Source organism: Enhydra lutris, unplaced genomic scaffold (assembly GCF_002288905.1).
Source record: "Enhydra lutris kenyoni isolate GAN:26980312 unplaced genomic scaffold, ASM228890v2 scaffoldscaffold17, whole genome shotgun sequence".
In the NCBI taxonomy this organism is placed as follows: Eukaryota; Metazoa; Chordata; class Mammalia; order Carnivora; family Mustelidae; genus Enhydra; species Enhydra lutris.
Window position 1 is genome coordinate 25,713,753 of NW_019154101.1, and position 24,265 is coordinate 25,738,017.

General features: G+C 38.5%; 1 protein-coding gene across 2 annotated transcripts in view; it reads left to right on the top strand.

The window, feature by feature from the left end:
- The window catches only part of LOC111147611 (A-kinase anchoring protein 7), a 143,517-nt gene that overhangs the window by 19,497 nt on the left and 99,755 nt on the right, over positions 1-24,265 (top strand). For both annotated transcript variants that reach the window (XM_022503766.1, XM_022503767.1), the window contains exons 4-5: positions 9,348-9,484; positions 15,971-16,131. In XM_022503766.1, coding sequence (XP_022359474.1) covers positions 9,348-9,484; positions 15,971-16,131 — 298 coding nt within the window. The remainder of the gene's footprint in view (positions 1-9,347; positions 9,485-15,970; positions 16,132-24,265) is intronic.

A 24,265-nucleotide genomic window follows, 5' to 3' on the forward strand; every position in this document is an offset into this window, starting at 1 on the left:
ACCCACTGAGCCACCCAGGCGCCCCATAAAGTTTTATTTTAAATTAGATTTAAGATACACTAAATGCTTGTAAACCCATTTGCTCTTAGCCCTTCAGTCTCTTTGATGGTATTTTAGCTGGGCTATATAAGAAATAATCTTATTTAAGCAATATATTATATTTAAACAGTAATTTTGAGGAATAGTATTTAAATAACCATAGTTAATAATTTTGCAAAAGCCTTTTGAAAAGTGTTGCCAGATGGCATATCAAGGTTGGTTCTCTCTAAGCATTTGCCCATCACAATGGAGGAACCTTTCAGAAGCAGAGGGTAGTGACCAGGTAGAAAAAGAGGATTCTGGAATCTCTGCTGGGAAAGTAAAGTGGGGTCTCTTGCTGCTTAGTCTCGTGTAAGGCGATGGTAATTGCAACACAGTTTCTTTAAAAATTACTCATTGCTATGGCAATTTAATGTGGCATGGTAAACTAGGGTAGAAATCTATTAAGCTTCTGAAAAATCAATGTGGTATGAATAATAGAAAGCAGGACCAATTGGCCCAAACTAAGAAACCCTTGTACATAGCTGAGAGCTGCCCTATCTGTTAGAACTGGTAAAGCAGCGAGGCAGGGAAGACCAGCTCCCTCGAAGAGTGACTGTGTTCACATATTGGTGCAGTCTGAGAGGCAGAGCGGAATTTCTGATTGTGGACTGTGATCTCTTTTACTAGTGTCAAACAACAAAAATTCCAAGTAAATTTGAAGATCCCATTGGCTTTATCGAGCAAGTCACGAATTGGGCAGCATCTCGTATGGCAGAGAGAAAAGTGCTCCATCAGGCTGCAGAAAAAAGAGGGGTTTTAAAGGTAGAGAGAGAGAGAGAGGAAAGAAGGAAACTATTAGCAGAGAATCCTTGTTTTAGGTGAGGTCACCCTTGCAAGGAGAACGGAAGGCTTCTGTCAGTGAATGTCCTGCTGCTGACCGGGAAATTTCATGTGGACTGGTTCCGTTCCTGGGGGGCAGTTAGGTGTGAAGTCTTGGTTGGCTGACGTGAGGCCCCTATCCTTTGGGCCTTCTCTGGTTTTCTTTTTCACCCCAGGCACACTTAGCGTTTGTTTCCCCCCCACTTATTTAACTAGAGTGTTTCTAGGGAATGCTAATGAATTTTTAAAAACCCAAAGAAATGCAATTGAAATCAAATAAATAAATATCAAAAGAAAAAAAATAAATGTTATTGATACATTCCAGGAAATTTCTAGTCTGTGAAATCACAGTGTAACTGGGGAGAGGAAGATACATAAAATGCAATGTAAGGTTTTACAATTTAATGCAGTAATGAATTCGATTCTGATTTGACTGGTATACACCAATAGAAACTGGTGGGTTAGCAGTACAGTTGTCCTTATAAGTATTTAGGTGGCACAGAGTTTAATGTCATGAGCAATTATTATGTTACATATTATATATTGTATAAAAATACCTCTGAGTTATTTGGACAGGTTTTCTTTGAAATTTAAGATCATCTGCACATATAGGAGTTAGAAGAGTGTTGGAAGTCAGAGGTGACGGTACTTAACTGTGAAGTCAGAAGCTAGCTCTTTAGGACCCAGAATGTGAAACAGGCAGAGTCTTCCCCATGCGGATACAGGATTTGTGACTGGAAGAGACCCCAGTTTCCTTATCTTGCTTTGCTGCGCAGAGATTTTTCCACTACGTTCCGTCAGGGTAGAAGTTTGGGAAGCACTTCTGCAAGTTGCTTTAATGAGGCCTTTCATGGAGTCTGTCTCTACTCCTCCATCCGTAGCTCCCGTGGTGGTCTCAGCAGCAGCTCTGCATCCTCTTCATGTCGGCCCTACCCTTTCTGGCCTCGTTTTGGCTTCCTGCTTCTTCTTGTGAAGATCAGTGGGGTGATATGATGGGGAGGGACAGGATGGGGAAGGGGATGAAGATGAAAGGGGGTCGAGCAATTTTTTCCTTCTGCTGCTGAGTTCAGGCTTTGGGCCACAGAAGTGCCTGGAGCAAGCGGAAGAGGGAGGACGGCCTGCCGCTCTTGGTTTTCACCCTGTAAGCTGCCGTAGCCTTTGTTTCTGCTTTCACTTTCTGGAGGTTGTGTAGAAAGTGGGGAGTGCCACTTTGGAGTCCTGCAGGCCTTGTTTGAATACCATCTGGGCTCTAAGCTCGCTGTGGATGTAGGTCAGATGACTTCATTTCTATAGTTTACATTTCTTTAGGTGTAAACTGGAGGTGATAATTACTTTCTAAACCCAATCTGGACGTGTCACCCACCGGCTTATATACTTCACTATTTCCCTGGTGGTTTTAGGACAGAGACAGAGGCTTTACTGTGTTCTGTGAGGATCTGCACGGTTCGGCTTTCTCCACTTTGGCACTTGTTCCTTCGGCTTGAACCCCTGTGGTCTTGAACTTGCCAGGTTTCCTCTGCCCCCCCCCCCCAAAAAAGCCTTTTCTGTCTGGGAGTTTTCTTTTGTCTCCTCTTGGTTTTGTTGAGGCCAAAATCTCAGTTCAAACCTCTTCACTGGTGACCGCTGTGCCTCCGTCACCCACACTCTGCCACCTCCAGGCTCCCATAGCTTTCCTTTTGTGATCTATCATCCTTGCAATCTGAGCGAGCTCGCCTTCCGCACAGAGTTCTTCGGTTCATTCCCAGTACCTAGAGTGGAGCTTGGCAGGGGTAGAAATACACACACACAAAATACTGTCATTTCAGGGCTGGAGATGTGTTTGTGGCATACCAAGTTACACCAAAACATTTACAATAATTACAAATAAGAAATACAGTGTTATAAGTGGTGGTTTCATAATGCAGTTTAATAGTCATCCTTTGAGGGTAGGGTGACTTAAGTTATGGGGAATGTAGGTTTCAAGTGACCTGGAAACCAAATAATTTAATGTTTCCCTCTCAAGAGACTTATTTGTAGATAATAGAACGCCTACATACAAATACAGGGAGGAGAGGTAGGATGGGACATTAAGAGACACATTTTCCATCTTTTATATGAACATCTTTTCTGTTTGTTTGTTTTAAAATATCAAGTGTTAATTTTCTTTTAAAACTACTTATGAGCTTTTGTGGGAAGGCCTGGGAAAAGAAGCAGCATTTATAACATTGTTTCAATGGGAGACTGTATTCCAAGTCCCAATTAAGTGACCTGCAAATAAGTTTGTAGAAGCTCGCACATTCACAATGAGTTGCTCTACTTTTGGCCTCTACTTGTTGGCATCTAGTTTTAAAGAAAAAAGTATTCAGACTTATATGGGTCTTTGATTTTTTAAACCTATTTTTAGGTTTTGAAATGTTTGAAATTCTTCATTAATGGAAATTCATGATTTCATACTTTTAAGAAATAGAATTAGAAAGTGCATTAGAAGGGCTGCATAAAAATATCCTAATTTCCATTATATGAAAGTATGTGTTTCTCCATTACCTGCAATTATGCATTCATTCAAAAATAAAAATAAAGCAGGAAAAACTTAATGGGTTTATAATAAATCCTACATGTTTCTTAAGTGGCTAGAATTGTTTATTAATCCTAGTTGGATTTACTCATTTGTTGGTTTTATGTGCTTTCTTTTGAGTGGTAATATTACAAGGTAAATCAGCACTGAAAAAATGCAAGAGAACTAGAAACTGAATTCAGGAATGTATTAATTTTTTATAAGATGATTTTTTTATACTAATGGAAAAATATGATTTCCTTTGGGGGTTTTAAAAGGCATTTGTTGCATTTAATTCCATATTTCATCATTTTGTCATGAGAAAGTTGCTGGTCTTCTAAACAATCAGAGTATTCATTTCTTTTCTGGGATATGTAATTGTAATAGTATTTGATATCCTGGTGTGTATGTTAAGCACTTGGTAGATTTCGAAACTTCTCCTATTGGAGAATGATTTTTTACTTCAGTTTTGTTCTGTCATCAGTTTTTCAAGTTCTTTCCGTGGTTATAGACAAGCAAGAAAAATGAAAGTATTCAGCATTGAAGAAAAGTTACATAGCAAACTGAAGTGATAATTCTAGTAAATCTTAATGAGGCAGCAAATTTAGGAACAGCATAAGTTAACAGCTTTGAAAAATTCTGAAAATAATGTCAAAAGATGGGGTCACAGATGTTCTCCTGCTCTATGTCGGAATGCAACTTCTCTTCCTTGTGTAGAAGCACTGTAACTTTAAGACTTTTTCTCTGCACTCATATATGCCTTGAGTCAATTAGAAAGCTTGAAAAGATAGAAAAATGAATTTTCTTACTGCATTGTTTTTAGCCATATGGAATATGGCTTAGTGGTGAGATTTAACAGGTGGTTGGTTGTTCTTGTTCTCTAAACACAAAGACAATACTCAATGAAATATTTAAGATTTTAATAATGCTCATATTTTTAAAAAGTTTCTTTGAGTATCATATTTAAATATGATTCTGTAGTATTAGGTTTTTTTTTTAGAATGTGCCTGTGCAGTACTGTCAATGGCTGGGGATTAAGGTGATAAGCTTTGATGGCTTTATAGAATTTTAAATGGTGGCTGTAAAAATTAGTTTCCTTTGGCCTTTAATGACATTGGGACTTGTGGAAGAAGATGCTGAAGGGGGGCGCCTGGGTGGCTCAGTGGGTTAAAGCCTCTGCCTTCAGCTCAGGTCATGATCCCAGGGTCCTGGGATCGAGCCCCGTGTCGGGCTCTCTGCTCAGCAGGGAGCCTGCTTCCCTTCCTCTCTCTCTGCCTGCCTCTCTGCCTACTTGTGATCTCTGTCTGTCAAATAAATAAATAAAATCTTTAAAAAAAAAAAAAAATCTGTTCCTTGGTTAAGAAGATGCTGAAGGTTTGGGACGCCTGGGTGGCTCAGTGGGTTAAGCCGCTGCCTTCGGCTCAGGTCATGATCCCAGCGTCCTGGGATTGAGTCCCACATCGGGCTCCTTGCTCAGCAGGGAGCCTGCTTCTCCCTCTGCCTCTGCCTGCCACTCTATCTGCTTGTGCTCACTCTCGCGCTCTCTCTCTCTCTCTCTCTGACAAATAAATAAATAAAATCTTAAAAAAAAAAAAAGATGCTGAAGGTTTTTTTTCCTTTTTCTTTTATGTTTTAAGAATATAGTTGGGAATAAAAAACTGTTTAAAAACCTCTTAACATGATATCAAGGAATACATAAATTAATCTAGAGCATCATCGGGAGGATCAAAGCATACCTGGAAATAGGTCATTTACTCAGGGCACCAGGCTGGCTTAGTTGGAGGAGCATCCGACTCTTGATCTCAGAGTTGTGAGTTCAAGCCCCATGCTCAGTGTAGAGATTACTTAAATAAATAAAACTTTTAAAAAAGGAAATATATCACTTGATTAGGTTATATTTAGAATTTTCATAGGTTGAAGTTAATCCTGCATCATAAGTACTGTGTGACATTAGAGAATTAATCTTCAAAGTATTTTATGATTTTTAATTTTAAGTTTACAAGCTACTAGATAATTAAAAAATGTGAATGGTCTGAAACTATTTCAGCATGCTGGACATTGCACTAAAATGCTGAATACATGAATGAATGCAATTTCTTGATCATTATCCTGAATTTACATATAATTAGTATTTGAGCCCAGAATGGAGTGTTTTTATGAAAATGTGGATACTCTACTCAGTAGGTACAAGTAGCAAGTCCCAGACTGCCTGGGTGGCTCAGTCGGTTGAGCATCTGCCCGACTTTTATTTTCAGCTCAGGTCATAATCTCGGGGTCCTGGGATCGAGCCCTGTGATGGAATCCCTTGCTCAGTGGGGAGGCGGCTTCTCTCCTTCTTCCTTTGCCCCTCTTCCTACTGGCACACATGCATGCTCTCTCTCTCAAATAAATAAATAAACCTTTAAAAGAACCAACCAAACAAACAAACAAAAAACAAATAGCAAGTCCCCAGTTATGACATAAATATCTCCAAACATTGCCAAATGGTATCAGGGAGGCCAAGCTGCATAGGGTAAAGAACAGCTGATTTTAATATTGGCAGTGTTCCATACCTTTTATTAGGCAAATGATGTAGAGCTTACAAATTACAAAGTTACAAATTACAAAAATTACAAAGGTTTTTTTTTTGTTTTTTTTTTTTGTTTTTTTTTTGACAGAGAGAGATCACAAGTAGGCAGAGAGGCAGGCAGAGAGAGAGGAAGGGAAGCAGGCTCCCTGCTGAGCAGAGAGCCTGATGCGGGGCTCCATCCCAGGACCCTGGGATCATGACCTGAGCCGAAGGCAGAGGCTTCAACCCACTGAGCCACCCAGGCGCCCCTACAAAGTATTTTTATGTAGCTTATCTACTTTGATCTATAACACAACACTCTAAGTTTGGCAGTGCAGATTCTGTTACTCCTGTTTTACAACTGAAAATACCAAGAGTCCGGGAGAGGAGGTGACTTGAGTGGGTTCACATCTGTGGTGGACTTGGGGTTAAAATCCAGAATTTCTGAGCCAAGTCCAGCATCCTTAATTTGCATCAGTCTGTTTATAAAACAGAGTTCTCATCCTGTGCTACTTATCATTTTCAGTTAAACCAGAATTACCATTTGTACCAGCTAAGATTTGGGGATATAATTATATTTAGAGGTATGACTTTTTTTTTGACTGAAGTATAGTTGACACACAGTGTTATGTTCGTTTCAGTTGTACAACATAGTGATTTCACCAGTCTGTGTACATTAATGCTGTGCTCACCGCGAGTATAGCTGCCGTCTGCCACCACGTAATGCTATGGTAATACCACTGACCATATTCACTATGCCGCACCTTCCTTCTCCATGACTTACTCATTCCATAACCAGAAGCCTGTATCTCACCTCTCCCCTTCACCCATTTTGAGCATTCCACCACCACCCACCCCTCTGTAACCACGAGTTTGTTTTCTATATCTGTGGATCACTTTCTGGATTTTGTTTGTTTATATGTTCTGTTTTTTAGATTCCGCATATAAGTGAAATCCTACAGTATTTGTCTTTCTCAGTCTGACTCCTCTCACTTAGCATACTCCTGTAGATCTATCAATGTATTTTTTTGCAAATGATAAGATCTCTTCCCTTTTTATGCCTTAATAGGATTCCATTTAATATATATATATATATATAAAATATATATATAAATATATATACACACACACACACACACACATACACATATATTTGTTTGTCCCCTCTTGAAAATAAACTAATTCCTTGTATCTGTTGCATTTTTCTCATGTGTTGTAATTTATCCTTAAGTTTTCCTTTGCTGTTTTGGGTATATGACTTTGAAGAGATTTTTTTTTTTTAATCATCTGTTTTTCAATTTATTTTAATAGAGTTAATTCCCATATCTACCACATAGCAACGTTCAGAGGCTTCAGTGAACCAGTATGTGTAAAATGCTTACTTTAGTATCTAGAACCTAGTGATCACACCATAAAGGTTAGTTACTGCTACAGTTCTTCAAGTACTGTTTTTTTGTTTTGTTTTCTTAATTAAAAGCTATTTTCTTGAGAAAAAAACTTTATAAGTAATGGAGTAGATAATTAAATTGGCACCCCAGGTTATTAAAAAAAACGAAGATATTCTATATATGTAATGATTTGGAAACTGTCTAATAAATTTTAGGTGAAAAACACGTTTTAGAATAATGTGAACTGACATTTACTGATGTGTTCTCATGCCAGTTCTCTATTTTATTTTACTTTAATTCCAGCATAATTAACATACAGTGTTCTATTAGTTTCAGGTATACTTTTGAAAGTTGTTTTTATTATTGTTACTAGTCACCATGGTGAGAGGGTGGTTTCGGAATAATGAACACTGACCTTGAGGTGTTTACAATTTAGTTTTATTGATAGAGAATAGAGCAAAGTGACTCTGTATGATCTTTGCACACTATTAGGTCAGGAGCGCTTTATCAAGCTATAAATATTCTTTTGCTAAGTTTCATGGAAGTGACCTCTTGCCTTGGGAACTAGTATGTTAGGTGTTACTGAATAACTTCCTCCCAGAAAAACACCATTTCCTGTGTCACTGTCTTCCAGATGGCAAGGAGGGAAGAAGTGCTGAGATTATTTTTGGTGACGCGGATTTATTGTAAATATATACGGGAAGTCAGATCCTGGGACGGCATCTCGTGATTTGTCCAGTCACATTCTGCAGATAATGGGGACATTGTTCAGGATAAAACAGCTACTCTAGTATCAGAACAGTCTGCTGTGCTCATGATTCCGTTTTTTCTTATCTCTGCTGTTTTTTAATGGACTCTGCTTCAGTTGCCCGCCCCCTCTCCTTCCCCTTTTCTCTCTGATGAATTCTGCCGCCTCAGAGCTTCTATGTGCTCTCTGTTCTCTGAGCGTTGCTCAGTTTGCTGTTTCACATTCAGACCAACTTCAGTACACTCATGTGGAGAAGTTGACTGGGATTGTACCTAGCTGGAAACGGAGGAGGGAAGAGCATCGTTCCCCTGCCTGTTTCAGAGCAGAGACTGAGAGGGGACAGTCTGATGAGTGACGAGGGCTCTCACCTCCATGCATACTGTAATCGTTTTTCTGACCTATGCGTTTTGACTTCTTTGCAACTCTCTCTCCATGGTTATGCCCCTCCTCACACATCTGGAAAAATGACAGTAGTCACTCCTGTTGAGATTATTGCTGTCCTAAAAAATTTTAAAGGCCATGAAGAATGGGTTCTCAGACACATTCATTTGGGGACAAATAAATAATACTTCCAACAGGAATGGAATGTTGTCTGCTGGTTTGACCTTTCTGTGGCAAGAATGAAACTTTTTTTTATTTACAGAAAGATCATAATTATCGTGAGTCATGCTGCATAGTCCAAGGACAAGTTTCTGAAAAGATGCCTGGTCACTGAGAGGTTGTCAACCAGTGGATTCAACCAGTGACCCAATTTGTAAAATAAGGGTCTTAGGCTTGATTTTTTTTTAAAAATATATATTTATTTATTTTAGAGAGGGAGAGAGGGAGAGCACAGAGGGATAGAGAGAGAGTATCTTAAGCAGACTACATGTTGAGCACAGAACCCAGTGTGGGGCTTAATCTTAGGACCCTGAGATCATGACCTGAGCCGAAATCAAGAGTTGGATGCTTAACTGACTGTGCCACCCAGGCACCCCAGGCTTGATGTTTTTAAGATGGACAAGGATTGTATAAGTTTTAAAAACTCATACATCATATTAAGCTTCCCAAGTCATTTTATCCAGGATATTTGAGAACAAGTAGGTAATTAAGCATTGCTTGGTTGAAGAATCTTGACATAGGTCTAATTTTGATTGTTGCTTATTTTTCTTCCTGATTTTCAAATTGCCATAAGGAAATTTTGCTTGTCTCATCTCTTTTTTATGTGTATATGTGCGTGTGTGTGATTAGATTATAAGAGGAATTAAGATCCTGCAAAACGCAATAATACAACAAGATAAGCGACTAGCCAAAGCAATGACCAGTGACGGCTCCTTTCATATTACTCTGCTCGTGATGCAATTATTGAATGAAGATGAAGTAAACATGTGAGTAATATGTCTTCCTTGAATGTCATCTTTCAGATTATTACTTAAATATGAATAAGCATAGCAGAACCCAGAGGCATTGAGATTCTAAGGAATCATTCTTTGTTATAATTTATTCCAATTGAGAGTCAATGTACAAAACAAATAGTCAATGTACAGAATTAACAATACAAGTATTCCTCCTAATCTAGACTTTTAAACTCTGTTATTGTTATCTAATGGTAGCCCTTCATTAAGAAGTTGCTTTGCCCATGTTAATCATGTAAGCATCTGGAGACTGGCTGTTTAGGTTAGGATTCTTGGTAAAGATTCTGGAACCATGGCACAACTATCTCTGAATAGAGACCTGATTTGAGGCCAATTGTCCACTTTTTAAGTAAATGGGAAAAATAATAGTACCAGTACATGTAATAGCTCCTTGTATAGGGCCTGGCACACAGCAGGCAGCCGGTGTTATCAGTTATTAGAACCGCTATACCTTAGGTCAGTAGACAATTACAATTTTACCTTACTCAATCTTAGAGTGCCTGTATACTACCCACTCCTAATTCTAGAGTTGTGCCATAAAGTTTGGGTATAAGTCATTGGCTGCTGCTTTCCAGCCTGGAGTGGAGAAACCTTGGTCTTCCCCCCAATTCTCTGGGATACTCTGTCTGTACCTTGTTATCATCTGTATAGCTCTCTGAATTAAGCTGGAGCTTTGTCTCTTTGGAAAACCAGGATCAGAATGTATTGCAGATTACTTCAGTTTTCTACCCTGACATATAGTTTCCCAAGGGAATGAAGAACAAGACTTACATCGGGAAGAGGGTGAGGAAAAGCTAGAAAACAATGAAGTAGTAACTCAAAATCTGAAGCCAAATTATGATTCTTGTAGTTATGTCTTTTAAACAGTAGACTCTCGTGTCTCTAGAAATTGGTCTTCTGATGTCTTCCAACCTGATCTACCCAAGAGCAGGTCTTGGGCCCTCTGCAATTGCAGAAAGGCCTAGAAGATTTTTTACTTGACTCACTTTCACTGCTCACTTTGCCAATGAGAAGACAAAATAAATACTCTGATGCTCTTAAAGAAAAAGAAACCAAGGAAGATAAAACGATGAGAAGATGAAAGCCTGAGAGAAGAGTAGTGCCCTGTGTGTGTTAGAACGGTGAATTAGTGTTCTCCAGAGACACAGAACCAATAGGATGTATATCTGTGTAGATATCTAGATGTATTGTATCTTGACATGTCTGTATCTACACTTACATACAGAATTTATTTTAAGGAATTCGCTCATGTGACTGTGGAGGCTGACAAGTCCAAAATCCAGGGAAGTGTTGATGTAGTCTCAAGTCCAAAGGCAGTTTGGAGGCAGAATTCCTTCTTTCTTGGGGGACCTCAGTCTTTCCTCTTGGTGAGCTGGTATAAGGGGTGGCAAGTAGGAGATATCGAACTAGCAACAAATTCAAAAGAACTTCAGTGTGGTCAGTGAAAGCACAGACAACTTTGAGGTGGCTGCTCTGAGTCTTATTGTCCTGGGTGGGAAGGACTCCACTGGGTGGAGTCAGTGAGGCATGAAGCCAGGCACAACGTTCTGGCTCCTCTGTTGGGGTTGAATGTTCTTTCCAACCCCAGCTCCCACCAGTGCTGAAGCAGAGAATTAGGAATGATAGAGACACTCACATTGGTTTGGGGTTCTCAGGGTATGGCTGGGGAACACTCAAGCTCTTTGGAGAAGTTCTGTTCAACTAATGCTGGAAGAATGTGGTGTCACAAAGGTGGTAGATTAGAGTCAAGGAAGATCTCTAACGGGTGGACCTGAGGTAGTTCCTACAACTCCCCATTGTCTATCAAGACATAAAGATGGATGCAGAAGTTTCTTGTGCCCTAGTGGGTGGACTTGGAAGTCCAACTCAGAAAGAATTTGTGAATCAGAAGGAGCTGGGTAAGGGATGAGGACACTACTGAACGTCCATGTTTCTTGATCAGAGACTCTGGCAGGGATCTTGTGCTTCGGTAGTACCTGCTGGTACAATGGCCAGAAGGAACAAGCATGCTGTCATGGACCCTGAAACAGGGCACCCAGGGATATGACCGGACCAGTCCCTCTGAAATGGGAATCTCTGAGGACTCAAACAGCAAACAGTCCAGAGATCTTCCTGAGTTCTCTTAGAATGGTATGCTGGATTCCTTGGGAAGAAGGAGGAGAGAGTGAAGGGATAAACTCCTGAAAGGAGGTTTGAATTAACTGAATAATTGCACCCCAAAGAGACTTTTTTAAACTAGAAAATATTGAATCACCACTGATCAGTAAGTTTAAGTTTATCTCTGTTTCAGAAGGGGGTCTTGGCCATGGCTTATGGCATGTCTACATCAGCCTCTGCTCCTCGGCTTCCATCCCCCATACAAATACTATTTTCTTTTATTCTCTTAATGGTATTGGGAGGCAGCACAGAAATGCCATCTCTCTTATACATATGAAGAAGCAGTAGCCTGAGGAATTAAGCAAATCTTGGTCAGTTGAGTAGCCAGAACTAGTCAGTTCTCTTATTACTCCATGGGGTGTGCGTGTGGAAGACGGGGAGATGCAAAGGGAAGGGGTGGGGTGGAGACAGGAGGGAGAGGATGAGCATAGGGGCATGAGAGAAGTGGGAAAGATCGGTCTGCACAGGTATGGATGACTTCCTGTACCTCAGTGGCCTCCACTGATGAGCACGTGGTGTGCAGTGGGGGTGAGGTGGGGGGCAGGTGTGCCTCCACTGTATCATGCTGCCTCCATTTCTCAGTGGAGGCTGGACTGCCTTCTCCAGGAGACTTTTAGAGATATTTGCGGGGGAGGTATTTTGGTTGTCACAATTACTGAGGAGTGCTGTGGGCCCTTGATGGGCAGGAGTGAAAGTTGCTAAGCCATCTGCAGCTCATGGGACCATTCTGAACAAGGCAGCAGCGTCTTGCCCTGTCATGGCATTACACATCGAAGAATCCCTGTGCAGAGAGCATGGTGACACTCTGCGTCATTCAGCCCCATGTTTTACCAGGGCTTTTTTTTTTTTTTTTTAAGATTAAAATTTTTTTTTTTTTATTTACGAGGGCTTTTTGCAAAGACTTTTAGTTCTGTGAAAAAAAAGAAATGTGTAGCCAGTCAGCTTTGTGTTTGACGTGGCATCCCTCTGCAACTTTATGATACTGGGAATATTCTCTCTACTAGAAGATGGTGACCAGGTATTTGCAGTTTAGGAATTCTTCTTGACAAAGTTATAATGAAAAATCTAAGAAATAAATGAGGTTTGCTATCTAGACAAGATAATGTTTTGCAGCTCAACCAGTGTTATCAGTCACATGCAAGATACTGAGCAGAGTGCTTTGGGGAAAATGAAGATCAATCAGGAATGGCTCTTATGCTCATGGATAATATGATTAAGTTGACTAGATACCATATGAACTCAAATTACTGTAATAGAAAAATCTAAAAACTAGTATATTTCATAAGATAAAAAGTATTAATGAAATTTCAAAGGAATGAAGATTTGCTACTAGTTTGGGAAGCCAGGGAGGTGTCTGTGGCAGTGTTTTTATTATTTATTTATTTATATTGTTGAAAGATTTTATTATTTGACAGAGAGAGACATAGCGAGAGAGGGAACACAAGCAGGGAGAGTGGGAGAGAGAAGCAGGCTTCCCACCGAGCAGGGAGCCCTATGCAGGGCTTGATTCCAGGACTCTTGGGATCATGACCTGAGCCGAAGGCAGATGCTTAACCACTGAGCCACCCAGGCGCCCCTTTATTTTGTTTTTTAAAAAAGATTCATGTATTTATTTGAGAGAGAAAGCGTGAGCATGCACGTGGCAGGGGCAGAGGGAGAGGGAGAATCCTCCAGCAGACTTCCTGCTGAGTGGGAAGCCTAACACGTGGCTGGATCCCAGGACCCTGAGATCATGACCTGAGCTAAATCAAGAGTCAGCCACTCATTAACTGGACTGAGCCACCCGGGCCCCCTAATAGTGTTAACTTTTTTTTTTTTTTTAATTTATTTATTTGAGAGAGAGAGAGAGATCACAAGTAGGCAGGGAGGCAGGCAGAGAGAGAGGGGGAAGCAGGCTCCCTAGTGTTAACTTTTAAATGAGGAACAGAATTAAGATGTGTCTTCACTTTTGGTAGCTATATAGTGAGAGAGAAACTGGTTGAGTTTTCTGGTAAACCATTATTTATATGAAGGATTTTCTAAGTCTCTAATCTTTTAATTTTACCTTTCATCCTACATTGTATAATATGCTGACATCTATGTTATCAGTTCCTTGTTCTATGTTCTTACTTTTCAAAATCTAGTATCATTATTTAGGTGTTTAATGACACACTGATCAGTGGGTTGGGTATGGAGTATGCAGAAGCATTTTTTAAAAATCATGAATTTCTTCAAGGTGCCTGGCTGGCCTTGTCAGTAGAGCATGCGACTCTTGATCTCAGGGTTGTGAGTTTAAGCCCCACAACGGGTGCAGAGATTACTTAAAAAAAAATTTTTTTTTTTTAATCATGACTTTCTTTAGATATCACCTCTAGTCCTTTGCTCACACTGTAGAAGAAAGGCACAGAATTTGTAGGGCCAAACCCAGCTCCTGAGTTGAGAAGATGGCTGTCCTGCCTTAATTTCAAATACATCTTTAGGTCTGAACTCTGGTTTCAGAGTTCTATTTCACGTATGCATATAATTTTTATTCATTTTACCATAAAGAAGGCTTTCCATAAATCACTCTTGGAAAGATACTCTATTTAAAATAATTTGAAAGTTAGTGATACTTACCAATAGACACTATGAGTTTTTCTTACTCTGTGATCAGTGATATCTCACTGGGAGTTATTTATTGGTTTATGCTCCTAGAGATCTGAAGAAAACAAACTGGACTGAGTTTAGATCATCTATATTTCTTTAATGAAAAAATGGCATCTAGAATTCACAGTCTATGAAAAGACCTAACCTTTAGTATGGCCTGCTTTAGTATATAGTTACATTTAAAATGAGTATCTTGAATTCCCCAGTTTATGAAAGGTGAACCAGAAGTGGCCATTTGATTTTCACAAGCTCTAACTCCCAGCACACAGTGAAGGACAGTCTTGCAGTAGAAGTATGTACACTGTGTCTCTTTGGATGAACATAAATACAGCCAGAAAAGACTGGATTCAGTATGTGTGTTTGGAGGTGCAATGAGAAATGTTGACCTTTCCAAAGGTATTTTGAAGTATTGTATACTTTGTTATGGCATAGATGAGAATCGGAACTCAGTATGAAGTTATGGATGACATCAGTTACACACTTTATATGAAAACTAATTTAGAAATATGAAAAGGCTAGAAAAATACCTAAATTTCTTTTCACACATTTGACATATAGTTACTGGTGAACAGATCACACTGATCAAGACAGTTTAAATTACTGATACTTCAGCAGGAGGGTGTTTTAAAAGCCCTCTCTGCATTATGTAAGAATGTACCTATTTCTTTTTGGAGTAATTGCTGCCCTCTAGTGAGATTTTAATTTTTTTCTCATAACAACATCCCTACACCAGAATAACTTATCCTAATTTTCAAAATATTCCAAACCTGATAATGTTTAATTCATTCATATAGTAAACATTTGTTATTATGAAGAAAAAAAAGCATAGTCATATAATAAAATAAGTAAACAAAGAAAAATGAAAGTGTCGTCCTAAAATCACATAGGTTAAACAGAAATAAATTTACATGGTTGTAGTTGGCAAATATAAGCTTGTATTTTGTTTAATCCAGTTATAGTATTATCTCATTATGGAGGCTGTTATAGTTTAAGAGATAATGAATATTAAATTTTAGTAGAGTCGTTTGCAGATAGTAAATATTGTATTAGTACTTTAAGTAAGAGTCCAGAACTTTCCACATAATCTAATATAAGATCCTGTGGTATTAGACTTTTTGGAATATATTATCAGTAATATTTTTTGAGTTGTCCATGTAGTCTTTCCTTGAGTAAAAGCTTCTTGGTGAATTATAAAATAGTATATTCTTTCATGTCTTTAATATAATACAAATTATAATTAAGTGAAGATTTAATTCACTTCTTCTGTAACTTTTGTTTAAAAATCAGGGAGACAGACAAACCATGTGAGACTCTGGACTCCGGAAACCAAACTGAGGGTTACAGAAGGGAGGGGGTCAGGGTATAGGGTAAGTGGGTGATGGGTATTAAGGAGGGCATGTGTAATGATGAGCACTAGGTGGTATATGCAACTAATGAACCGTTTAGCACTACAGCAAAAACTAATGATGTATGTTGGCTAACAGAACATAATAAGAAAAATAAATAAAAGTTAAAAAAAATAAATTTTTTAATCCTATGGATTAGGTTTTGAAGTTATTTTTGAGCTTTAACTAGAACAGATATCAAAATTTATCTTTCTAAAACTGATTATTTGTTTTGTTTTATATATTTTATTACACTTAATATGTTACTGAAAATTGTATTTTCTCTTACCAGTGGTATTGGTGCTCTTTTGGAATTAAAACCATTCGTAGAAGAAATCCTCCAAGGGAAACAGTTGATTTTGCCCTTTCAAGGGATTGACACTTTTGGAAATCAGGTTGGATTTGTCAAGCTGGCAGAAGGAGATCATGTAAACTCACTTTTGGAGATAGCAGGTAAAACAGCAACACTTCCGTGTGAAACTTAATCTGTTGGGAAAATCTCCTCCCCATCCCCAGTTCTTGTAATAGAGATTTGAAATCTTTTAACTTTGGGGAGCCATTATAATCTTACTTTATAAAGGAGCTGCTTTAGCATTTGCATGTATAGGTAAGCAGCCAAATAACATACCTGAAAGGTATCTTGTTTTTGTTTTTGTTTTGAGTATGGTTGACATCAATGTTACATTAGTTTCAGGTGCACAACATGGTGATTTGACAAGTTTATACATTATGCTATGTTCACCACGAGTGTAGCTACCATCTTACCCAATATGTCACTATTACCATATCACTGTATTTCTTATGCGGTAACTTTTATTCCCATGACTTTTTTTTTTTTTTTTTTTTTTTTAAGATTTATCTATCCACTTTAGAGAGAGAGAACATGGAGTTGGGACGGAGGGGCAGAGGGAAAGAATTTCAAGCAGACTCTCTGTTGAGCAGGGAATCTGATGTAGGGCTTGATCTCATGACCCATGAGACCATGACCTGAGCTGAAACCAAGAGCCGGTCACTTAACTGACTAGCCACCCATACACCCCTCCCATGACTTATTCCATAACTGGAAGCTTTGTATCTCCCACTACCCTTTGCCCATTTGCCCAACCCCCCACCCCTCTCCCTTACTGCAGCCATCATTTTGGTCTTTGTATTCATAGGTCTGATTCTGCTTTTTTGTTTGCTTATTCATTTGTTTTTTAGATTCTACTAATGAGTAGAACCATATGATATTTATTTCTGCCTGACTTATTTCACTTAGCATAATATCCTATAGGTCCATCCATGTTGTCTCAAATGGCATGATCTCATCCTTTTTTATGGTTGTGGAATACTCTCTTTTATATACACCACATATTCCTTATCCATTTGTCTATTGATGGGTACTTGGGTTGCTTCCATATTTGGGCTATTATAAATAATGCTGTAATAAACATAGCAGTGCATATGTCTTTTTGACATTAGTGGTTTTGTTTTTGGGTAAGTACTCAAGAATGGAATTATCGGATCATATGATGTTTCTGTTTTTACATTTTGGAGGAACCTCCATACTGTTTTCCACTGTGACTGTGTACTATCTCGATTCTTTGACCTGAGGATATGTTGATTCTGGGCTGTCTGGAACGTGATGGGCTAGACATAAGAATCTGTTAGGACTGTCCTAATCATAAATCGGAAGGATTCTAGTGCTTTTCATGACATGTGACATACACTTAGCACTTACTAAGTATTAACAGTATGGATAAGAATCACCAATTGCCTATTCAGAGGCTTGTGGGCATTTTCAGCCCCATTCCAGAGAGTCCGTGGGAGAGACAGCAGCATTTTCCTCTGTGCTGTTTTTTTTGCCCCTTTCTGTTTAGTGTACTACTCTCTGAGCAGAAGGTCCATTGATGATGTTAGAAAGTCTCACTGGTCACTTTGTGCAGCGTAATTGAAAGTGTTTAGTAAAGTGGAAGAAGAAAATTACAAAATCTGGATGAATGACTTTTGAGTTGATCCAGGGATTGTAGGTTGGATGTTAATCCACATGTTGTAAAGAATTTTTATTTTCATATCATGGTGGATAGTGTCATGTCCTTTCATTTCAGGTTTAGTGATTTTTGGTTCATAATATACTCATCATTGGTCCATACTTGTTTTACTTGATCGATCGATCCTTCTGTCTATCTTAATCTATCTATCAACCATCCATCCATCTCTATTTTAAAATGGTATCATAATCACCTGGGAATCTGCCACCAAACAAAAAACACAAACAAAATCCTTGAAACAAAAGCTAGGACACTGGTAATAATCTTAACTGTATTATCCTTTTCATTAATCCATCCCATGGCCATCCTTCATTTAAGCTAACCATCATCCTGAAGTCAGTGTTTATTATTTCCTTATATTCTTCCAAAGAATATGTATTTTTAAGTGATTTTAACCTTAGCATATATATGAGTTTTTGAGACATAAACTTTTTTTTTTAATATTTTATTTATTTATTTGACAGTGAGAGACACAGTGAGAGAGGGAACACAAGGGGGAGTGGGAGAGGGAGAGGGAGAGGGAGAAGCAGGCTTCCCGCCAAGAAGGGAGCTTGATGTGGGGTTCCATTCCAGGACACTGGGATCATGACCTGAACCAAAGGCAGATGCTTAACAACTGAGCCACCCAGGCGCCCCTAAACTTTTTTTTTTTAAACTTAGTATTAGATTGTCTTTATCTAGTTTTATAGTTACTCATTCAGAGGTTCATCTTTTGGGGTGCCTAACTGGCACAGTCCAAAAAGCATGTAACTCTTGATCTTGGGGTCATAACTTTGAGCCCCATACTGGGCACAGAGCTTACTTAAATAAATAAATAATTTAAAAAACCCAGAAAAATTTAAAAAGTGCTTCTTTTTGGGGTGAAGGGAGACATTGAGGATCAAGTTTCATTTCATTGTTGGTTAAGTTTTCTTTCTTGGAGCAAAGAACATATCAGCAAACATGCAAACAATATTTATGAGTCGAGAAGTACTTAAAATTATTAGTTGGTCAAGAAAAAGGCGACTCTAATAGTTTTGATAACAAAGCATTTGGGAACCAGTGGCTGTAGTTAACAAACTTAATTTGTTCTTCCTAACTGCTCTGGAGAAAATACTAGATTTAGGTTTTTTCTTTAGGAATATAAATATCCCTGAGGTCAAGAAACATTTCTAATTAGTCATTCATTCATTGTCCTTTTAAATAATTCAATGGGTGCTTACAACATTGAGAATTCCATTCATTCTTAGCAAATATTCTCACAAAGGCAGTTTCCAGTATTGATGAAAGATCCATTGTGTGCTGAGGAATGTGAAATCTTGCCAGCTTTAGTATGACTATGAGCCCAAGGGTGTTGGTTTGTCGTTTTAGGAAAGGCCACTGCCCCTGTAATTCTTTTCTTGATGCAAGAGACTGTTACTTAAAAATATATATACTTTTCCAAAATTTAAACAAACGTTACAAAAATGGAAAATAGAGGGAGAATAGCATTCTGTCCTCATATAATCACTGTTTGTTATGCTTGCTTTTAATCTTTTATGTGTATTTTGAACTGTTGCTTTTGATTTTAGTTTTCATGAACTTTTATAAGAAAAATGTTTATTTGAAAAATTTCCATTGATGTTTAGTCAGTAAATGGACTAAAATTACATATATATATAGTGTTCAGATAGAATGTTCAATACAGAGAATTTTTGTCAACATTTCACTTCATTAAATTTATTTTGACAAGAATGCCTCAGGATTAGTATTGTTTCAGTCCAATAGTATTAGTAAATAATGTAATTTGTCTTTGTGTCACATTTTATAAACTATCTATTCAAATAATATATTCCTACTTTTAGAATTGACCAGAGTACTACATTTCTTAAAACTGTAATAAACTCTGTGTGTGTATATGCCAATACAGGGATATTATCTTATTTGTTCAAAATAGTGAAGGCAGAGCTAGTTTGACTTAATGGAGAGGAGAATTTTTAAAGGAAATAAATTTAATTATTAAAGTATTGATAAAGAAGTTTAAGTACATATTATAAAGTAAAACTAACTTGAAAAGTTGTCAAAAATTATAATTCATGAATAGTCTGATTTACTTAATTTTCCTAGAGTTTTAAAATTTATAGGTTAAAAGAAACAAATTCTTAAAATATTATATAGTTGTTATGAAAAAAGAACTGAATTTGAGGCCCTAATATTTGAGTTCATTGCTGAAAAATTTCCTGATAAAGAATAATTTAGAGTTTTTAATATGTAGAATTGAAGAAAATTATTCTACATTTCAGACTAATACAGTCTGAATATATGTGCTTTTACCATCAGTAATTGAATTATGCGTCCAGGTGTGCTCCTGCTAACTGTTACTTCTGGTGGATACACAGTGGGCTGAAGAGAGCAATCCCGTCTTTGTACACCGTGTCCATGTAGTTTTATGGGATAGTTGCTTGGCGTTAAAACTCTTGTGTCAGCTTCCTATCTTGACCTTGAGAGATCCTGTTTTTCCAGAAAAAAACAGCACCTACTTTCTCCTTTCTTAGTAGTACATGGTAGCTCATAGAGCTAAGAACATAGTGAAAATTATGCATTTATATGGCATTTCTCCATCTCTTACAATGATGAAATTGTACTGCGAAGCTTTTTGTGTAGAAATGAATATGTGATTTCATTCATTTATTTAATTTAAGCAAAATGTAGTTTTGTAATTTTGTTAAGATGTGTATTAGAGGGGCACCTGGGTGGCTCAGTGGGTTAAAGCCTCTGCCTTCGGCTCAGGTCATGATCTCAGGGTCCTGGGATTGAGCCCTGCACTGGGCTCTCTGCTCGTCAGGGATCCTACTTCCCTCTCTTTCTCTTTGCCTGCCTCTTTGCCTACTTGTGATCTGTCTGCCAAATAAACAAATGGAATCTTTAAAAAAAAAAAAAAAGATGTGTATTAGATTGAGAGATTGATAAAAATTTAGCCTGCTAGAATTATAGTAGTTTTTGCAAATCTTTCTTTTTAATGAGGAATGTGCCCTTGGTTAGCATGATAAAAGATTCCAAGTGTATTTATCTCATATAAGGAAAAGTGAAAGGTTTTTAGGATGTTCATTTGAACATTACACTTTCTCTTATGTTGACTGTCATTTCCCCCAAAAGATGGGGAGCATGTGCCCTGTGTTTTCTGCTCCTTGTGGGGAATCTGTTTGGTTGCTAATATCTTTGGGCCTTTCTAGGCTGCTCTGTGACAGAAGAAATATATTACCTTCTATCACAAAAGATAGTAGAAGTCCTGGACTTCTCACTACCACAGGCAGGTGAGCATCCTTCCTTTTCATGGCCTAGGTTCGGTTCTCTTCAGAAACATCAGAACACCTTCACCATACTTCATTTAGAATAAGCAAAGACCTTGGGGCACCTGAGTGGCTCATTGGGTTAAGCCTCTGCCTTCTGCTCAAGTCATGATCTCAGGATCCTGGGATCGAGCCCCACATTGGGCTCTCTGCTCAGCCGGGAGCCTGCTCCCCCCCACCCCTGCCTACTTGTGATCTCTCACTCTTTGTCAAATAAATAAAATCTTTAAAAAAAAAAAAAAAAAGGGAAGAAGAAGCAAAGACCAGCTTTTCTCCCCATCAGGATATCTAAATCACAACCCTGTACCACTGAGGACCTTCAGAGCCTCTCTTGCATGCCCTGCTTCTGTGTGCAGGCTCCTCTAGGCAAAGGTCCCCCACACTTCCTGTCCCTTCACATGGCTCTTTTAGCCCTTTCTACTGTCCCAGTAGCGGAGGAAATGTGTTTTTGCTTCTACCCTCCTGGATTGTCCCCCAGAGACCCTGTAAAATTAGGCTGACAAAAGATTAACAGAAAACAAGGAGTTTATTAACATGTGCAGTATACATCTTGTAGAGAAGACTCTGTGAAGAGTAACTCAAAAGAGTGGTTAGAACTTGGGCTGATACAGCATCTTAATGGAAGAACAGTAACTTTATAGAGAAGTGATAAGATGAAGAAAAAGGTTTTAGGCTTTCTGGGGTGGCAGATTGTAGGAAGGTAAAAATGTGGGGGGCTCTAAATAGTAAGGTTTGTACAGGTCCATCTTGGCCAAAAAACTTTCCTGGATAAAAGGGTTTTGGGCAGTGTCATTTTTCAGAAGTATCTGCTTGTAGTCAGATAAGGGAAGATATGGGAAGATTTCTTTCTGCATCTACTGGTTCTCATTTGCTCAAAATTCTTGTGCCAAAAGGACATATTTTGGAGTGGCATATTATGACTCCCTATATCCTTACTTTTATTTTACTTGATTTTCAGTCAAACACTTAAATGGATTTACCTTGTGCCATTATTCTAATCATCTTACAAATATTAACTCATTTAATTTTAGCAACTCTATGAGATAGGGACCATTATTATCTTCTGCATCTTATAGATAGGGAACATGAGGCAAAAAGAGGCTAAATAATTTGTTAGTAAGTTGTAGAGCCAGGACTCAAATCCAGGCTGTCTGTCTCTAGATTCTGTATGCCTTTTTAAAAAAATTATTACTATTACTATTATTCATTATAATATATGTGTGAAATATAATTACATAAAGAACAGCATTTGGTATAGAATAAATGCTCTCAAGTCAGCTATCATCATTACCATGAAATAGTTTCTAAAATCATTTTTACTGATTATATAATATTCCATTGCTTCCTAATTTATTTTACTGTTCCTTTGTTAGACATATTCTTTTATCGAGGTACAGTTGACCCATGACATTATATTAGTTCAGGTTTACAATGTAATGATTTGTTATTTATAAATAGTGAAATAAGTCTAGTTAACATCCATCACTTCACATAGTTACAGATTTTTCCTTAGGATGAAAACTTAAGATTTACTCTTGTAGCACTTGGGTGGCTTCTTTGAGCACCTGACTCTTGGTTTTGCCTCTGCTCAGGTCCTGCTCCCAGGGGATTGAGCCCTGTGTCCTGCTTGTGCTGAGCCTAGAGTCTTGCTTGTTCCTCCCCCTCACTTTATCCCTGCTTGTGCGTGAGCTCTCTTTTTCTCTCTCACTCAAATGAATACATAAATAAAATCTTAAAAAAAGATTTATTCTTTTAGCAACCTATAAATATGCAATACAGCATTATTAAGTACAAACACCGCGTTGTGCATTACATCCCCTGACTTATTTATAACTGGAAATTTATACTTTTGACTCCTTGCACTGATTTTGCCCACCCTCCACCAGATTCTGTGTTCTTAATCACTACACTAGTCAGTCACACTGTAAATTAGCAAGCGGACTCCTAGTTTTCAGGAGCATCCCCTTTACCTTCTTGCCTCAGCTGATCTATTTGCTAGTCTGAGATCACAGCTCTTTCCACCAAAACCTCACACCCAGGGGCCCAGAGATGTCAACCTTGTTCTCTTAGTTCTCTGCTGCTTTGTCCCTGTTCAACCCTCACACACAAGCCTTTTCTAATTGGTAGTTCATGCTGTTAGAGTTTGGTTACCCTCTACCTCTCCTCTTTGCTGTTGTCCAAATATTTCCTCTTGCTTTTTGAACACTTTGTTTCCTCACTCACATTGTGACGCTTTCTTGCAGCACCATGAACACAGCCATCCAAACATCCTGGCTCAAAGTGAGCTGTGGCTGTGGAGTCTTTTGGAACTGCCATTGCATTTGGTTTCCTTATTTGTAGAATGAGCACAATAGTGACTGTTCTCAAGATAAAATGAGATAACATGCATGAGGTGCTTAGCACAGTGTTTGGCACATATACAATGGTAAATAGATGGTAACTGTTATCATTAATAATAATGATAAGTCCTCACCACTCCCCCTGCTACCACCACAGCAATTGCTTTTCTTAAAATCCCTTGACTTCTTTGAAGGTATACTCAAATACTCATACACTGCTCTAGCTGTTCATAAGCATGGTGAAACCTTTTGGCTATTCATTCTCCAGAACTATTCTATTTCCAAGACTGTAAATTGGATATAGCTACCTAGCACCCTAACTTACTGCTGTTTGTGCTGTTTCATTTTCTTTCCATTGCTACTCATGCTGTGGAACCTCACTGAGGTCTCTGGTCTCCTCTTCCTCGCCAACATAGTTTATTCCTTCTTAAACTGGTCATGGCCTCATGGTGCATCACTCTGTTGGTGGTTCTTTTGGGTGTCCTGTCTTCTTGTCTGTTTCACCAGGCTGGCAAATACCAATGATAGATCAATTCAGCCATTTGCTTTTTTACCCCAACACGTGGGCAAAATAAACTCCAGACTCCTTGCTGTGGTCCATGGTGTCTCCATGTGGGTCTCCAGCCCCCATCTCCCGGGTCATCATGGTTCATCAGGGACTTAACAAGTTTGTTCTTGCCTTGGAACTTTTGCGGATGTCTGAGTAGACCCTTTATTTAGACCTTTTCATTCTTTTTTTTTTTTTTTAAGATTTTTATTTATTTATTGACAGACAGAGATCACAAGTAGGCAGAGAGGCAGGCAGAGAGAGAGAGGGAAGCAGGCTCTCCACTGAGCAGAGTGCCCGACGCAGGGCTTGATCCCAGAACCCTGGGATCATGACCTGAGCGGAAGACAGAGGCTTAACCCA